Below are 18,485 nucleotides of genomic sequence, written 5' to 3' on the forward strand. Positions count from 1 at the left end.
CTTCCAACTAATTTTTGAATTTTTCATTTTATTCCTCTTATATTTGAGTCCCCAGAAGCTCTTGTTTGGTTTTCTAGTTGTTCCCCTTGTGAATGATCGTGGATGCCTTCAGGGTATCCCTGAGTGTGGGCAGGAGGCCTGCAGGGCCAGACTGGTGAGGGACATGAATGAAACAGGCCACTTCCCCACAATGAATCTTGTGAGCTTTTAATTCCCTCCCTGCTTCCTAGAGGACCCCAGGCCTAGAATACAAATTTGGAGATTGCTTCCATCTCTGCCTAAGGGTGCTGTGCGAAAATACAGAGGCTGGTAAAGGAGTCTCAGCTTGTTCAAGGCTGCCTGGAAGAGGCCCCCGGGCAACCAGCCCCATTCCTCTGCACAGCTGCAGCAGGGAGGATCAGAGTCCTCCTGCCAGGTGCTGGCCGTGGTTTGAAGGGTCACATCAAGGGTTTCTCTTTTCAGAAGCACTCGGATGACTCAGGGCTTGGGGGCTCAGGAATTCAATGCTGATCTCCTTTTTTTCCTATCAGAATGTAGGGAATATGGTCAGAAATCTTTGTCACAAGGGCATGAGGAGGATTCTTGCCTGTCTTTCCTTTAGGACAGGTGGGGCATGAGGGTTTGACCTGCTGACCCCCTTCCCCATGTCCTCTTCTGCATCGGTCATGGTGTTCCTGGCCACGCTGGCCTCTTTGGAAGTGGGAGTGTCCCTGGAGTTCCATGCAAAGGGAGGAGACAGGACTCCAGCATGAGCCATGAACCCAGCGCTTACTGAGTGGCCCTGGAGAAGGGGGACGCAGAGTGCTGTAGGCAGTGGCTTCTCTGAACCTCCTCTCTCTTTCCTTATCATGCTTGCTCTCCATTGAATATTTCAAAATGACACTTTTGCACTCAAGTTCGTCTGACCTTGGCTGTTGGGAGGTAATGGGCTGTGTCCACTTCTGGGGAGGAGACGCCTTCTGTCTCCCTCTCCTCCCCTCGCCCCTGACAGTTCTGTGGATTAGGTGGAGCAGAGGGAGCCCGGTTCCTGCCCTTGGGCTGCGGGGTGAACGTGGGTTACACTTCTACCTGCCGCACCTGTTGCAGAATTCATCTGCCTTACGGAGCCTAAGTGTGATCTGCTGCAGGGGCGGCGCAGCCCCTTGGGGCCATGGGCTTGGGGGCCCTTGTGGCAGTGTGGGCCTGGCAACCCTGAAGGCTGCCTTCATTTTCCTGGTGTTCTTCTTGGTGCAGAAACCCTAGCGAGCTCTCTGGCCTTTTGAGAATTCACCCACTTACTCTGAGAGGGCCTCTGGACCCCGTCCTGGACTCCACTTCGGGCCTTTGTCCCTTGCACTGTTTTGCTTTTTAAAAACACATTTCTCCCCATTCCAGCTGAGTCACCTTCCTCCTCCTCCTCCCCGTTCTCTTCTTGACACTCCCGGGAGCCGGAAGGAGCCCTGTCCCCATCCTTGGCTTCTCCAGGCCAGCTCTTGTCCAACTGCAGAGCTCCGAGGAGCCTTGGCACCGAGATTAGTGGGCTCTGCCCCAAATCGCTCTCCTCCCTGTCTGTGTTCTGCTTTCCTTTCTCATCAAAGAGGTTTATTAATCAGCTTTTCTGTGAGGACCTTGTTGAGATTTTCAGAGAGAGCCTCAGGAAGGGTCCTTAGCTCGCTGGCATGGGTCTCGTCCCTGCCTGGCTGAACTGGCCACACAGACTCCTCTGGTGGGAGCCTCATGGGGCTGTTCTGCGCCTGCCTGCTGCCTGGGAGAAGGGCTGGTCCCCCTGGGTGGGCCTTCTGACCTCAGACCTGCTGCAGGCAGATTCCCACTGGGCAGGCCTGGCTCCTCTGCCCGTCCCTTAAAGCCTTGGAACCCACCCTAGAGTCGACAGGACAGAATGGCAGAGGGAGGCAGCTCGTCCTGTCTGATCTTGGCTGGAGCCCAAAGCCACCCCAAATGACCAGGATAATAAGAATAACCCCCTTCGCATGGAATTTTGCAGGCTTCACAGCGTTTCCTATGGACTGGGACTTTTCACACAGTAGCTTAGTCATTTTATCCTTGCATCTCCGGGACAGTCCTCATTTATTTATTTTTTCCATTTTTTAATTTATATTTCTCTCTTATGCCCAAAGAGGTTTACCTGGTGTAGGTGCCCAGGTCAGCACACTTGTCTATGTCTGCTGACTCCAAGAGGACAGCTTCCCAGTGACTTTTAGTTTTGAGATCCTCTTACCACTTTGGGATGTGTTGATGCTCTTATGAGGCACCAGGATATATTTGCTCGGAAGTTAAAGTGAACCAAAACTCTTCCAGTTTGACCTTTCGGCTTTCTTTTAGACAAGTTTTCCTTCATTCATTCACACCACGCACTGGCTGGGTTGCTGGGGATGCAAAAAACTGTGCAGAAAGTGACACCATCTCTGTCCTTATAGAGCTTAGGTCCCTATGGTGGTTACAGTACCGTGGGTGAAATCAAGATCCTAGCTTGGATTTGAAGAATATGCTACAAAATCTACCCACTTGTTTAGGGGGAAGACAGGCACCCTGGAAGAAGAGAAACCACCCAGAGCTTTGGGGGTGAGGCGCCACATGGAGACGGGGGTGGGGCCGCAGGAAGTACTGAGGCGCCATCTTGAAGAGGTCATCTTGGAAGTGACCTGCAGAGCCTGTTGCCCCATCAAATGCCACAGGAAGAGTCTAACTGCCCAACTGAGCCCTTTCTTAATTCTTGACCCACAAAATTATGAACCACGTAAACTAGTTTTCCATCTACAAGGCTTTGGCGGGGAGTAGTTTTGTTATAGAGCGACAGGCAACTGGGACAGAATTCCAGAGATGGATCATTCTTCCTCAACAAAGCCTTCTTTGGGGTCTTGGTCCAGAGTTACTCATACCTTGGAGGGCAAGCAGGCAGTCCCCACGTCCTCTAACACACCGCTCCTTTTTTTATGTGGGTACTCCACTTTAACTTAAGAACCACAAAAACTTCCAGAAGCTGGGTAATGGGATATGGGGCCAGCCGATCTTTCTCTTCAGCTCTGGTGAACACTTGCTCTGCCCCTGAGAAGGCCTCAGTGGAACTTGTCTCGTTTCCTCCAGTCACCCAGGCCGACCTGGAGGTCAGTGGTGGCCGTGGCTGCAGGTCCTCAGGTGCCAGGTGGCATCTGGTCTGTCTTTGGCAGGTTCACGGCCACGGGCTCCATGGCTTTGTGACCTTTCTCCTCTGTTCTCTTTGGGGAGTGGATTGATTTTCTTTTTTTTTCTTTTTGGGGAGTGGTAAAAGTGGAACTGCTGATGAAGCAGGAACGCGTGACTACTAGACCAAGGCTTCTTTCTTCTCTTCTCCACCCACAAAAAATAATTCACATAAAACCTGTTTTCTGGCCAAGGCTTGTCCCCTCCTCAGCAGGGGGTTTTCTTTTTTGTTGACTTTAGAACAAATTCAGATTTCTGTCTCCAGATTTTGGGGCGTGCGGCTCCAGCTCCCTTTGGAAACTGCTTAAATGCAAGCACATTTGGAAACCTTCTGCCTCCTCCCTCCCACGGTCTAATAATCCCAAGCCATTGGGTTGGACCAATCCTGAGGGCTCTGGGGGCGGGGGAGCTGTGTTCTTGAGCTTGCTTGGTCGTGTTTGACTGGCGGCTTCACACCTGGGAGAGAGACAGCCAGGCGGATGGAGCAGAATTGGCATAGGGGTGGGTATGTGGAACACACTGCTAGAGCGTGCCAGCCTTGTGGCCGGTGGCAGGCAGAATAAGATGTCTTTGAACCTCAGTTTCTGTATCTGTAAAATGGGGTTTGGAAATAACATCATTAAGCACCCAACAGAGCAGGGGGCACTTCTAGAGCCCCAAGAGTCTGCAGCTGTCAGGATGAGAACACCTGTGGTGAAGAGCTCAGGGGACCTGGCTTCTCAGACAGGGCTGGTGACGGGCAAGTCTGATGGAAAAAGCTCCTACTGTGTGTTCCCCAAAGCCAGAGGCTCCCCAGATGTTTTCCTCTGTGGGGTGTAAGAAGAACCTTTCAAAAAATTACCCAAACAAAGACAAGCCATAGGTGCTCTGTTCTCCTGCTCTCCCTTGTTTTAACCGGAATTTCACTCTCTGCTGGGAGGAAAGGTGAGGGCAGTGATTTTTCTCTCTAAGCTCCTTGGAGGTTGGTGCTATAAATATGATTATTCTTTCCCTAAGCCTCGAGTGAAGTAGGACTGATACTGATAGGCTTAAATTAGAAATAAACTGTGAGTGGAGACTCCAGGCCTGGGGAGGAGGGAAACATGCGGGCTGAGGGGTCACCTCCCAGGTTTGAGTTCACGCTCCCGACTCCTCAGCCGTGTGGTGAGGGACAAGGCCATACCTGGGTTCTTCACCTGAAAGATGAGGACCACACCTACTATTTGTGGGGCAGAGTCAGGATGAGGTAATGTGTGCCAACTACCTGCTGTGGTGCCCCCTGGATGCTCCCGTGGTGGCATAGACGTAGAGAACCGGGCTCCAGCTCCATCCTGCAGGGTGGGGAAGGGTCTGCAGGAGGCGGTGAGCTCCCAGAGCATGCCAGCGTCCACCCACTGTGAAGTGCATGGCGCCTGATGCAGGGTCAGTCTGGAGGAAGGGGCAGCATTCCCCTCTTTGGGTGGCTCGGGCATGGCTTGTCAGAGCCCCCTGAAGGAGGAGAAGCCAGGGGGTCCTCTTCACCTGGTATCCCTCACATCTCACAGTGTCAAGAGCCCACCTGCCCACAGCTGTCTCCCTTTGTACTGGATGTCAGACCCCCCCCACCCCTTAGGTCAATGACACTGCTCCAGTGAAAGCCATTTATTTAAAACCTTTATTGATCCTTGAAGGAAAATAATGCAGTGTGACAACGTACAGAACCTGCTGCCTAGACCCACACAGACAGATCTTCTGACTTAGCCAGCCCACGTGGTGCCACTTCTGAGATCAGTCGGGGCTGCTCTTCCTTAGGAAGTGACTGCGGCAAGCATTGTTTTTCCGTGTTGGGTTTGTGACGCCTTTTACTGGGCTTGAGTTTAAATATCTGCCTGTGTGTGTCAAAGTGTGACTGCGGTGCTGGGCTGATGTTTTCTATTTATTTAGTTTTGGTGTCAGCCTTTCACTCTCCAGGCCCCTCCATTTGGGAATAACAGGGCTATTTATTGATACAGAGGAGAGGTGTTCAGATCATGTTGTTAAGATGCGAAGCTCAAAATAAACATGGCATCTGTATTTGGAGATCCACATCCTTCCTCAAAGGAAGGCTCGAGAGTGAATTTGTACGGAGCGCGGAGCGAGGGGCGCAGCTGTTTTCAGCTACTGCTCCCCCCCCACACACACACTTTAGACTGTGCAGATGTTCCCTGGACGCACACCACCTATGGACAGCCAGGAGCAGGACGACTGTAGCCGCCAGTGCTGTTTCGTGCTGCCTGTCCCCAGGCGAGTCAGAGGGAATGACAGTCCCCTAACTCTTGAAGGAAAAAAAACAACCAAGCCGTGGCATGAACAACACACCACCGCCACCCATCAGGGAGTTCGAATGAGCATGGCGAGCCACATCAGGCCTTGGGGGAAGCACAGAGGTAACAAATACAAGTGACAAATATTTACAATAGAAGCAACCAAGGGGACATCAGTAGGCAGACCCAGAGACGTTCGCACACCGTGCCCACCCAGCGCCATGGCAGGGGGCATTTGGTTAGCTCCTGAGTGCTGGAAAGAAATGCCAGCCTGCTGTGGTGGCCGTGGCACGCCGTCACCATGGTTTACGCCTGTTCTCATGGCGGAGCGACATTCAGTGCCTCCTCCCTCCCTTTGAGGGTTGAGCTGGATTAAATGCACCAACCCTCTGCTCTCTGCACCCTGGGTCTTCTGGGTGCTTCTCTCAGCATGTCACCCAACTCCCACCCCCACCCCCACCCCCAAATGATTTCTGTAGAGATTGGGTTTGGGGCCTATAATGACCAGCTGTGTTTGGAGCAAAGATACTCCCTAGAATAAATAAATCACTGACATGTAGGTAAATTGAGCTCATCTCTGGCCTCCAATGACTTCGAGGGAGCTAGTGGAGAGATCAGGGGAGATGCAGACCCTCTTGGCCACTCCCTAGAACAGAGATCAACAAACTGAGCCAAGTCCAGCTGGGGGCCTGTTCTGGAACAGGGCCAAGCCCACTGGTCTCTGTCTGGGCTGCTTCCAGCTCTCACCGCAGGGTTGACCAGCTGCAGAGAGACAGCTCGGCCCAAAAGCTGAAAAGACTGTATTTCCTCTCTGACCCTTTACACAAAAGGTCTGCTGACCCCTGCTCTGGAAAGACCCAGGAAACCTGGCCAGGCCTTCCAAACTGGCTCCTATTTGAGTACAGCTGTGAGAGGGTTGGGCTTTAACTTGACAGCCTATTGGGGAGAAATGCCTATCAAAGAGATGAGCTGAAAACTGCAAGACCCCGCCCCCCCCCCCCCCCCCCCCCCCGCGCCATGGACTTCCCTCCTGGCCCAATCCTTCCCTTCCTCAGTGAGTCCATTTCTCCTCTCTGCCCTCTGTCTGCTTGACTCCCCTCCTCATTGCTCACTTTCCAAATAGGATCTGGAAAGTTCTGCCCTGTGGAGGTTTCCAGCCTCACCTCCACTCATGCTGAAGGTTAGCCCTCTTTTTTTTTTTTTTTGTACCAGGGATGAACCCAGGGGCATTTAACCACTGAGCCACATCCCCAGCCTTTTTTATTTTTTATTTTATTTTAAGACAGGGTCTTGCTAGGTTGCTCACAGCCTTGCTAAGTTGCTGAGGCTGGCTTCAAACATGTGATCCTCCTGTCTCAGCCTCCTGAGCTGCTGGGATTGCAGGTGGGCGCCACTGTGCCTGGCCAAGGTGGGCCTCTCGATGGGTGGCGCTCAGCAATCTCCTTCTCTTCTCCCCTTTTTTTTTCCTCCAGCATGGGGAAGCCAGGTTTCCTGCTCGGCCTCAAAGGGTGGCGGGTACAGAGCTTGCTGGGACCTGGCTGTGGGTCAAGGTGAGCTGCCTGATGGTCTCCCTGTGTGCGTTTCCCTCCAGGTACGAGGTCTGTCCCGGGTGAATGTGAGCCCAGGCCAGGCACAGTGCTGCTGGATTCTTTTAAAAATTGCACTTTAAAAAATTGGGCCCCAAAGGGTAGGCCGGGGCTGTTTTTCCTCCCACTTTGAGCTGGTTTTAATGAACCAGTTGCTTTGTTTGAAAGGCATTTATTTAGACGACAGATATATAGATGTAACTGGATAAATAAAAAAGTGAAATCGAAGATTGGAAGCAGTGGTTAAAGTATAAACACACAGGGGTCACTCCCTCGGACTGTGTCCCCCGGGCAGAACAATGGCTCAGAAATCACACATGAAAATGACTCTGCCCTCGCTCCCTCAAGCAGCTCTGAACCAAGAGGCCCCATGCAGGAAACTGAATTTGGGTTCCTCAGAGCACTGTGCGGCTCCTGTGCACCAGCCCCTGTGCCTCCGGGGACATCCTCTCTCCCCTCTGGCCCCGCCTTGCCCTCCCACAGTGCCAGAGGCTGCAGGGTCTAGCCCCCAGTGCTTGGCCCAGCCCAGGTGGGCATTCACCTCCCCCAGAGCAGGGTACACAGCAGCCCACCACTCACTGGCCCACGATGGGAAGAAGACAGAGATACAAGGAGGTCGCAGGATGCCCTTGAGCACATGCAGGTGCCCAGCTCACCAGGCCCGCTGAGACCCCGCTGCCCCAGGAGCCTCCATCTCACCTGTTCACACACCGTCATGAAGTCCACAATCCCACAAAATCTTGCGTGTGACATCCCCCCTCTTTAATGGCAAATGTTTTGGAATGTCCATAGATAAGAAAATGGACGGCCTGGAGGAAAGATTTCATGGCCGGTCTTTGATTTCACCTCCGGATGTCAGAGTACTCAGACTGTTCATCCTCCCACTCGCTGCTTCCAGAAGGTCCCGGGGTCCCCTGGCTCCCTGCTCGGCCCCGGGCGGGGGCATGTGGGTGGCTCCTGCTGCCTCGCTCGCCCCTGGGGCCTCTGACAGCTTCCCTGCTGCTGGGCTCTGAGAGGTGCAGGCTGGCTTCCCCGCGGTGGATCCTGGAGAGCCTGGCTCTGTCCCCTTGGAGCTGGTGCTCAGGGGATGCCGTGGAGGGCCTCTGGATGGCTGAGGTGCAGAAACTCAGGATGGAGCACAGCCCTCCCAAGTTCTGTTCACACTGGGCCTGAACACTGTGGGTGACAGCCTCCTTCACCTCCTCCCCGCAGGTAAGCAGCAGGTTCACCAGGTCCACGTAGGGTCTGGAGGTGGAGAGCAGAGAGACACTGAGGATGGATGGAGTCCCAAAGAGGCCCTGAGAGCTGTGCTCAGGTCAGGAAAGGGGAGGGGCCAGTGCTGGAGGCCCTTCCTGGAACCACTTGGAGCCCCTCTATGGAGCACCAGCCTCTGGGTCTTTCCTGGGCAGCCCTGTGGACCAGGCTCCATGCAGGCAAGGACTCTCACCCCTGAATCGCTGTAGAGAGGGAGCCCAAGCAGGACAAAGGGCAGCGACAATGGCGGGTGCTTGGGATAAAAGCTGAGGGCCCAGGCACTGGAATAAAGGCAGACTGCAGGAGGGGGGCTGATGACTGACGCCAGAGCCTGGGGTCAGTGCAACAGCCTTGGGCAAGGGGGGAGGGCCTCAGTCAGCAGAGGAGGAGCCATGAAGGTTCAGGGTTCAGAGAGGGGCTCCGATGGCTTCCAAGAGCCCCAGCATTGTGGTGACAGTGAGGCCAACTGCTTTGCACCACGGACCTTCCTCTAGGGCCCCCTCCTTAAGGTCCTCCCCACACCTCTCTGCTGTTGGCTTAGGCTCATGAGGAAGGGTGTTCTTGGGGGTTACTGGGTGCACTGCCCTCTGCACCAGGAGGACTGTGGACTGGGTGGTGGGGCTTGGGGAAAACATCTGCCTGCAGCATCATTTCCCATGCAGCTGTCCCTCTGGGTCACAGGTGTAGGTGTGTGTGTACGTGTGTGTGATCTGACCATCCTCATTCTTTCTGTCTGGGCTTCCCCAGGATTGGGGCCAGTGGTCAGGCCTCCTGGTTTGGAATGAGCCACAGCCAGTTGCTTGGCTCACTCTGGATGCCCTTCAGGGAAACTGTTCCCCCAGGGCTGGAGGGTGCATGCAGACGGCGGGGCGGGCCTGCCTTGACATGCATGGGCCCAGCTGCTCAGACTGTCCGGCTCTCGCTGGCCTCTCAGAACTCCCCAGGTGGGGTGGCTATGGAATGCTTCATCGTGTGAACCCCTTCCTTCCTTCCTGGTGCTGGGGATTGAACCCAGGGCCTCATGTATGCCTGGCAAGGGCTCCACCACGAGGTAGGCCCATGGCCCACTGACCAACATTTTTTTTTAATATTTATTTTTTTAGTTGTAGTTGAACACAATACCTTTGTTTTATTTATTTACTTTTTATGTGGTGCTGAGGATTGAACCTAGGGCCTTGCCCAGGCTAGGCGAGCGCTCTACTGCTGAGCCACAACCCCAGCCCCACTGACCAACATTTTAAAGTAGCCCTTAGCTAGCTAAGGTCCTGAATGCATCTGATCATGAGCATCACAGCCTTGGATGTCTCCTTGAGCAGGGAAGTTACTGGGAACATGGGGTGGTTATAACAAGCCTGGCCTGGAGGGCTGTGGAAGAGCCTGTGATCTTTCTGTGCAACGCACTGTGGCTGTCTTAAGACATGTGCGGTGTTGACCGCTGCTTGATTAATTAGTCCTCAAGTTGTGATTGGGTAAACTGTCCTCGCTTTGTGGATATCAATTGATAAGAGGGAGAAGGTGGCTAAGAGGGCAGGAAGGCCTGGGGCCGGCTGATAGCAGAGAGGACTGTTCTGGCCGGTGGAGTTCAAGTTGCCTTCTAAGTTCTCCTAGATGCCGTTGGCATCATCTGTGCCTGGCTGATGGGCACTGTCAGTGCCAGTGCCAGCAAGACACTGCCTCCTTGGCTACCTTGAGGAAGGCCTGCATGTGGCAACACAGGACAGAAAGCGCTCAATGCATGTTTGACTCCTCTGCCTTGAAAAGTGGCTCTGGTTCCTCAAGTTCACTAAGTACCTCTGGCTAAAGCAACCACAGGGTCCTAGCACCTGTCACCCTGGGCCCAGGTGCACATGGCAGGGGCTGTGTCTGTTTTTGGGGTTTAGGTGGATTCCCTCCCTCAGGCTTCTTTGCCCCGAGCTGGGGGAGGCTGTCTTGGGAATGTGCAGCCTGCCCCGGGCCTCCCTCCCTGGTGTGCTGTATCTGCCAGAGACGTGCCTGCAGGACCCCAGGAGGCAGGCCTAGCCCGCGCTCTCCTCAGCCCTTGGCTCTCTCCCCGGAGGCTGTGGCCGCGCGGAGGGGTGTGTGTGCTGAAGTGAGTTCATCTAAGCCTTTGGAGCTGGCATGGTGCCTTCTCAGGCTGCAGGACGAGCCGTGTCTAATGACAAAGCCCAGCTCTCTTGACTGGGTGTCAGCAAGGCTAACAGTCTAAAAAAAATACTTGGAGGGGGATGTGCCGGGAGGCTCTGAACCATCACTGGCCGCCAGCACCCAGTGACAGGCTGTGTGCAGGCCAGAGCAGGCTGCCTGCAGCTAGGGGGAGGCAGATGACCAGGAGAAAGATGGGCGGGAGGAAGAGGCAGGGAGCAGAGGGCCCCGGGGAGTTGGAAATGGCTGCTCTAACTGCATGTGCTTGTTTTGGGATCAATAGGGCTGGGGCGAGGAGGAGTGCTGTGAATTCTAGGGTGACTGTATGTCCTCTCTAATGAAATACAGTTCTCATTCTTATTTGTGACCAATGCCACACAATTTGTAAGGGCCTTCTTGAATCAGTTAAGATGGCAAATAAATAAATAAATAAATAAAAAGCTAAAAATCTCAGGCAATTGAGCTTGCTGTGTAGCGAGGCACTGCTTGGCTGGGCTTCATGAGGGCTGCTGATGGGGGCTTTGGGGGAGCTGGTATTTGGAGGGACTCACTGCCCAGAGGGGCTGGCCTAGCCAGAAGCAAGAGGACCTGTGTGTGACCACATAGCGTGTTCTCAAAAGAGACCACACTCCTGATCAGAGCAGGCCTCCTGCTTTTCTAGAGCGGGCCAGGTGGGCAAAGGCCTGGGGGGAACAACGTGCCAGGCTGCCATGAGGAGACACTAGACAGCCACTGAGCTCCTTTCGTTTCAGGGGGACAGCATGCAAAACCCTCAAAACTTCACTCCCCCAAAGAAGACACTCAACAACACATTGTAGACTTATAAACCTGCACCCCGGGCCCATAGTCAACAAGCTGTCTCATGGGTGACAGTGGGGGATGGGCTGGGGCAAATGGACTTATGGAGTTTCTCAGCCATGGGGCGTGCATCTTTTTCAGGGTACCTGGAAGGAAAGGGGTTTCACAGAGCTCACTGTGTGAGACAGGGGGATCGGTTTGAGAAAAGCAAAGAACTGTACTATATTTGGTGACCATGAGGCCTCTGCAGGTATGGTGAGGAGAGGACAGGCCAGGAACAAGGAGGATGGGTTCTGACAGCTGGCTAGTTCCTGTAACTGGCTTCAGGTACCTATGCCCTCTACAAAAATATTTGGAAAACAAAATGTATCTATACTGAACTTGTACGGATTATTTTTTCCCCTAGACATTATCTCCTAACCAATACAGAGCAACAACAATTTCCACAGCATTTACATTATATTAGGTATTATAAATCCTCTAGAGATGATTTATGCATACAGGTTGGGATTGAAATGAGAAAACTGCTCTGTGCATTTACGAATATGTCAAATGAACCCCACTATTATGTATAACTGTAATGCACTAACATTTTTGAAAATGAGCAACAAACAATAAACAAATGTGTGCAGGTTATATGCAAAAGCTATGTCATTTTATATAAGGGTCTTGAGCACCTATGGCTTTGTGTATCTGAGGAGGACGCTCCAGGCCCTCAGGGATGACTGCACACCGCCAATCCCCACATTGAAGAGGAGGACTCAAACCCCGGAGTGAGGTTCAGCCTTCACTTTTCTATAAAATGGGACAGTAACTTCAATCTTGTAGCATGATTGGGAAAGACAGATGTGTTAATTCACACAAAGACCCTGGCCCAAAACCTGGCACATTAGAAAAAAAGGATGGTTATCATTGTCGTTGATGCTGTTATTACTATTGCTCTCTTAGACGTATTTGGAAGAATGAAACTGTTGCATGAGCTTTGGTGTGATTCAAGGAAAAGGCAACGTACTCTTGCTTTTGGCAAGAGCTGCCCGCATCCATGCCCCACACACCTTATGATCCAGAGGCTGTAGCAAGATACCTGCAACCTTATAACCAAGTGGGTAGTGACAGCAGAGGGTTGTTGTCCTCCATGATTGAGGTGATACTGGGGGTGAGGGTGGGGTAGCCTGTTTAGTGACAGAGCTGGGAGCAGGTCATGGCATGAACTGAGGAACAAGAGTTCATGTACTGACTTGGCACCATGCCACCCTGTGGGAAGAACAAGGGTACCCTCAAACTGTCAGTGATATGCACTGGACTGTTAGCTGGTGGCTTCCTTTCTGCTTCGAGGAAGGAGCCATTGGCTCGTCCCTCATGTTAGGAACAACTGTGTACCCACTTGCTTTTACGTTTCTGCAAAAATTGGATCTGAAAGCTGGGACCATTTTTAAAGAATGAGGAGTCCTGGGCTTATCTGTGAATTGCAAGTCTTCCAATAAGGACTGTCACATTTTCCTGGTGTGGCATGCCAATGCTTAGCAGATCAGTTTTTGATGTTTGTTTTGCATTTTCTCTGGTAGGGGCTTTTCAAAGAAAGGAGAGCCTTGGGGTCGGGGGCAACACTGCTCTCAGTTAAGCTGCCTGGTCCCCAGTCCCAGCTTTGCCTTCATCTCAGTTTTCTCATCTGTAAAAAGCCAGTCAAAGCATCCAAGTCTTGGAGCTGCTGCGAGGGTCAGGTGAGACGTTCAGACACAGCACTCAGCACAGTGCCCGGTCCAACAGATGTCTCAGGGCTCAGCTGCCCACAAGGACAACCCTGCAGCTATTTGGGATATTCAGAGACTTCCTTGGCTAAGGGGAAGATGAGAATTTCTGATTTTAAACATTTGAGTGAAAGTAATATTGTTTCTGGGGCCCAGGATTTGGAAAGTGGTGATGAAAAAAATCTCATTTTTCTTGAAAGCCAGCAGGACAGGGGCTCCTGGGGGACAGCTTTTGGGAATGCAGCCTCGGACAGCAGGCCCTCAGGCTGGATGCCATCGCGGGCCGCCCTCCCAAGCCCTGCGGGTAGTACTCACTCGTGCATCAGCAGGTCCTTGAAGTGGATCATCTCCACCATCACCCGGATGTTCTCCTGCGCTGCGGCGCACAGCCCGTGCCTGAGGTAGCATTCCCGCTGCAGCTGGGACACCATTTCCTTAATGGCCGGGCACTTCCGGCTTATGCAGCCGAACCTGTGCCGCAGAGCGTGGGCCTTGCACTTCAAGGCATCTTTGATGAACGACTTGCCCTGAGAGCAGAGGGGAGGGGAGAGGAGGGGGCGGAAGGCCGGGCGTTAGCGCGCGTGCACTGACCTTTCTGGGGCTGTCACCCAGGACTTTTAGGACAACAAATCCCAGGCCCTGTCCCAGACTCATGTCCTTCCCAGGTGACGGGGCACATCGGAGGTACATCCAGAGTGACAGGACACCTCCGGCACCGCGCCAGAAAGGATGTTAGTGTTGTGCACTAACAAATCTGCCTCCTTCCTCCCCAGCTGCGCCTTTCGTTTCCCTTGAACTGGGGCTTCCGCGGCTGTCAGGGCAGCTCAGGGCTGGTGGCTGGGTGGCAGCTTTTCTGGAACACCCGGGGAACTGGGCCATGACTCCTTTGTGGTTCTCAGCAAGGGTCCTTCCCGAGTGGAAGGTGCCCATTGGCCGCCGAGATGCACCTTCTTCCATTCCAGGAGCCTCACCAAGATGGAGGCCGCCGGTCTCCCTTCCTGCCTCAGGACCTCTGGCTCCACTTGGGCCTCCTCTTATCCTTCAAGCAGGAGCGTTCTTTACCCTTCCAAAAAAATGACTCTACTCCTTTAAACTGTTAGGATTTTTGCCACTAAAAGGCCGCCTGGCACCGGGCCTGGCAGCATCTGAGCCGAGTGGCCCTCCCCCACACTCCTGCCTCTGAGAGGCCGGCATACATCTGGCCCGCAGCTCTCCTCCCTGGCAACCCCATTAGGCTGCGCTTATCCTAGAAAGGAGCCAGCTGTTGGGGTTGTGGAAGGAGCTCGGCCCTGGCTTCCTTATCAGTGTCCCCGGCAGGGGGCACTTGGGTGCCCACCTAGGACTCCCCACAGCCTCCCTTACTCTAGAAACAAAACAAGCTGTGGTCCTAGAGGCTACCCTGGGTTTTAGACCTGGGAAGCCACTTGAGACAGTCAATGGTTTAGGTTGGACACGGGAAGCCAGCCAGCACATTTATTTTGGTTCTCTCTTTAGAAGCAACTGAAATGCGCCCAGAGAGCGTCTGAGGGCTGAAAACCCACCCTGTGGCCCCTTCTCCTGCAGCTCTCCAGTAGGAGCCAAACGGGACAGAGGGCTTAACTAGTTCTGTGCTGGGAACTGACTGGTGGGGATGCCTCTAACTCGAGGACACGAGGACATGCTCCTGTTGGTTGAGGAAAAAAGGGAGATTAATTCACTCCAGGGCCAGAGCGACCTGTTCTGGTCTTCTTCCCTGACATCCTGTGGGATCGCCCTTCAGCACACATCTTTCCTCCGGATTTCCTATTACGCTTCCTAATTCCAGTTAATCCAGAAGGGATGCGTTATTAGGGAGCCTCGAGTTCAAAGTCGTGCTCTTTCCTCCCTGGTCTGTTTCCCTTGTTGCCAGCTCACATCCTCTGTGGTTAGGCTGCGGGGCCTGCTGCCTCCTGGCTCCCAGGCCCAACCCCTGTCAGGCCCTCCAGGATGTCAGGCTTGCTGACGGCTGATGTGCATGAATCACACCTCCACTGTGGCCTCTTCAGAGGCTGTCACTGTGCCCCAGTGAAATGGGAGAGGAAGTTTATGATACACAGTAACACCGTGTCTCAACAGGGTACCTGGGACCAGGGAGAAAATGAAGGGGGAGGGCTAGTGCCTCGTGCATAGGAGCACACGTTTATTTGGGTTGTTGGCATTGGAGTCGTAGGTGCTTGTTAGGTCCTTGCCCTGAGTGGCAACTCAGCTTTAACCTGGGACCCCAGAATATCTCAGTTGGGTCAGATCCTAGCCATATTTATTATATAGAACAAAAGAAAAACACAGCGTTTCATTCATGCTTTTGACTTTTCAGGTTGGGAAAAAAGAGCCTGCTGCTTAGAAGGAATAAATATCTGTTCTTTTGGAGGCTTTGAAGAGTCCAGTTTGCCTGCCTCTCCCCCGACCCCACCTATTAGGTAGAAAAAGCTTTTGGAATGTAATACTGGGGGTCTCTGCCCCTGCCCCTCATGCAATGGCTTTGGGGACTGGGTTCTGGGTGAACAGAAATGATGTGTCCTCTCTTCCAAGGTGTCCATCATTTCCTATGATTCTGGTATGCAGGTTCACTTTGCCTGTGTAGACACAGCTTAAGAGTGTAGAAGGATTCACCTACATAAAGATAGCAGGACATCAGTGCCCTGGGGAGACCCTGGCATCCCACTCACACCTGGAATGTCTCTTGCAAGCCCTGAAATTAACATCAAGAACAGCTAAGGAAACCTGTTAAGGAGTTAAGGAGTCTGTTAAGGACTTTTTCCAGCAAACATTTCTATCGCACTGTGCTAACCTGAAACATGCTTCACGCTCTGTGTGGTCTTTACCTGGGCATCAAATTTTCCAGCGTTGTGCAGAAAAGTCATGCAAATCCCATGTAAGCCCCGAATCTCACAAGAGTTGTTCTCAAAACATTCAAACACGCCACATCCCACATCGCCAGCGTTGACCAAACAGTGTTGGATCTCCGCTAAAATGAAAATTACAAATATATACACAACTCAGCCATGCTGGGGAACACGAAGAGGGCAGCTGAAGGAAAAGTCAGTGAGGACCAGAGGAAATTGTAAGGGGGGGGAAAAAGTCAGTGATAACCATATCAGAACTGAAGAGCAGGGAAACCAAATTTCATCACTAATACCACTTACAGGAAATGTGATATTTGTAAATATTTGTAAACTTTAGCCAAAAATTATAAAAATCAGAATCAGAAATTAAGTCTGAGTATTCTCCCTGCTCCTTTCCATTTTATTAAAGCATTTATGGGAATGTGTAGTTTGAGAGCAGAAAACATATTAATATCAGCTTTTTAAACTCACAGACAAAAATAAGATTTTAAGATGAAGGTATTTCATCAATGAAATACCCTTCTCTACTCTGTAGAAGCTGTAGCTATTAAATCAGTCATTTCCTTCCTGACCCCCAAATGAGAGCGTCCCCAAAGCAGTTTCAATTCAGCTTTATGATTCAACACCTAAAAATCAAAACAAAATTCCTATTAAGGCAGCGCCTCCAAACCATCCGCATTAAAAATACCAAGCTAGGGAAGCCGCGGTTTGCTGGCAGGCTCGGGGAATCGAGTCCGACCCTGGCTAGCCTGCCAGAAGGCCACCGTCCACCGTCCGCCCTTAGAGGTTCCTCTTAATTAGGGATCCGGTGTGAGGTATCACTTAATCCCCTGGAATTCCCGTGGCCCCAGCGCTTGCTGCCCTCCTTCGCAGAATGTGTTTCTAATTCGACTGCCCGAAAGGACAGACGGGGAGTTAACTGTCAGGCTGCCGCATGCGGGAAGTCTCTTCCCTCCCTCCCCCTACCCAATTTTCTGATTTAAACAGACCACAAAATTACATCAGAAAAGTATCTTTTGGAAGAAGGGCGGAGCCAGAGCAGACAATCCGCACTCCGATTCCTCTAGCGAAAGAGGGGTGTATTTGTGGAGGGTCACTAACTACCTAGAATCAGATTCAGTTCCCAGAGAAAGCGCTGGAGAAGGGGAAGGGTTCCGCGAGGGTCCTGGGGTGTGGAGGGCGCCCTCCCTGGCAAGTGAAGGTGAGAGGCTCCAGGAGGACCCCCGGCGCAAACCGGAAGGAGGGCGCAGGGCAGCGATTCACTCACTTGGGGCGTCCCCTATGGGCATTCGTGCATTCCTGCTAGGGCGGTGAGCGCACGCTCGCCGCCTCTGCGGCGCTCGCACAGCCCCCTAGAACACAGCGGGATTGGGTGCAGAGTGAAGGAGCTCTAGGCGATTTTCCTTCTCTCCCCGGAGCTGGGAAAAGAGCCAGCCCGGTGTCCCGCACGCCTGGCTCTGCTCTGCTCGCAGCTCGCCGGTGAGCACAGAGCAGAGGCGGCGCACGGTTCGGTCCTGTCACCATTTCTTCTCATGCTGACCTGCCCAGGAACAGAGGACTGCGGCAGCACCACGGAGGTACGCTTTGCGCCACCCCTATCCCTTTCAAAAGCAATGCCCCCGCGGGGAAGTTCGCGATGCAATTCGTCTAGCCAGCAAAGTTCTGGGATATCGGGCATCTTTTGAGGAAGGAGTGAAGCAGTACTGCCGCTGCTGGCCAGCTGTAAAAGAGAGGTTCTCCCGATGCAGGGCTTAGCCCGGCTCGTGGGACCCTCGGAGCCTCCCTCCGGCCAGCCGGAATGGAGAAGTACGCTTTGCACTGGACCCGAGACTCTCTGCCTCTGGTAGCGTCAGGCGCTGCCTCATTTCCCCTCAACCCCGGGGGAGGACAGCAACAAGTCCTGCCCCAGCCATTTCATCACCCTGCTAGCACGTGCAGATTCCGGGCGCTCCGAGCCCGGCGCAGACATAGCTTGGCCTTGCGCTTTCCTTTGCACGTCCCGCGCCACCCCAGGAGTTTGCGCTGACTGGGGTGGGCGTCCGGTTCTGGGCGAAACGCCCAGGGCGCGCTGCGTGGGTGCACAGGGTTCTCTCCCGCAGCTCGTGGCCGCAGGGGCGCACGCATTTACCTGTGTTCTGCAGAGACAGGCGGCCTTTCTGTTGGGAGCCCCTGTCTTGAGGACCTTCGGGAGGGTAGGTGGCGTCGGTTCCCCGCGCCAGGTCGAAGGTGGCCAACACCAAAGCCAGGGTCACAAACTGACCAAGACGCTCGGCACACATGGTTCTTGGGATAAACCTCCCGCCTGGAGACCTGGGTTCTTTGTGCTCCTCTCCTCCTCCTCTTCCTCCTCCTCCTCCGCAGCTTCCCCTCCTCCTCCCACTCTTCCTCCTCGCTTGCCTTTTCCCTCCTCCTCGCGGCTGCGGCTCGGATAGAGGTTACCCAGCGCCCTCCCGTAGCTCTCCGGAGAGCATGTGACCAGGCCGTTAGCAGAGCCGCGAGTGCCCGGCAATGGCAGGGATGGTGCCTCAAATATCCCTGGAAGCTCTGGTGTCACTTGAATGAAGGAGTCGAGCAGGTGTTGTCCCGGCGGTTGGACCAATCCGAGACCCTGGCCCGTTTGACAACACAGCCTGGAGGCGGGGCCTGCGCCCCACT

At 53.4% G+C, this 18,485-nt stretch overlaps 1 protein-coding gene and 1 long non-coding RNA gene across 4 annotated transcripts in view; one reads left to right on the plus strand and one right to left on the minus strand.

Moving 5' to 3' along the window:
* Positions 1 to 7,183: 7,183 nt before the first annotated feature.
* On the minus strand, positions 7,184 to 18,471 carry Stc2 (stanniocalcin 2). The gene is made up of 4 exons (XM_046421390.2): positions 17,959 to 18,471; positions 15,810 to 15,952; positions 13,285 to 13,496; positions 7,184 to 8,272 (listed from the first exon to the last, which is right to left on the minus strand). Exons 1-4 carry the CDS (start codon positions 18,107 to 18,109, stop codon positions 7,870 to 7,872), a joined length of 909 nt encoding a protein of 302 aa, XP_046277346.1. The 5' UTR covers positions 18,110 to 18,471; the 3' UTR covers positions 7,184 to 7,869.
* Positions 17,140 to 18,485, plus strand: part of LOC124077142 (uncharacterized) — a 78,244-nt gene continuing 76,898 nt past the window's right edge. For all 3 annotated transcript variants that reach the window (XR_009224636.1, XR_006846549.2, XR_009224635.1), the window contains exon 1: positions 17,140 to 17,407. This is a non-coding gene — a long non-coding RNA (uncharacterized LOC124077142). The remainder of the gene's footprint in view (positions 17,408 to 18,485) is intronic.

The sequence above is a fragment of the Marmota monax genome, unplaced genomic scaffold (genome assembly GCF_021218885.2).
Source record: "Marmota monax isolate L192 unplaced genomic scaffold, Marmota_monax_Labrador192_F-V1.1 WCK01_AAM20220418_F8-fsc00084, whole genome shotgun sequence".
NCBI classification, from domain to species: domain Eukaryota; kingdom Metazoa; phylum Chordata; class Mammalia; order Rodentia; family Sciuridae; genus Marmota; species Marmota monax.

Bases quoted from the DNA above. Each gene is read 5' to 3' on its own strand.
- Stc2 (XM_046421390.2), bottom strand. From the start codon at position 18,109: ATGTGTGCCGAGCGTCTTGGTCAGTTTGTGACCCTGGCTTTGGTGTTG. The intron at 13,497-15,809 runs GTAAAGACCACA...CTCTGCTCTCAG, and splicing joins CTGGAAAATTTGATGCCCAG to GGCAAGTCGTTCATCAAAGA. The intron at 8,273-13,284 runs GTGAGTACTACC...CTCCACCTCCAG, and splicing joins AAGGACCTGCTGATGCACGA to ACCCTACGTGGACCTGGTGA.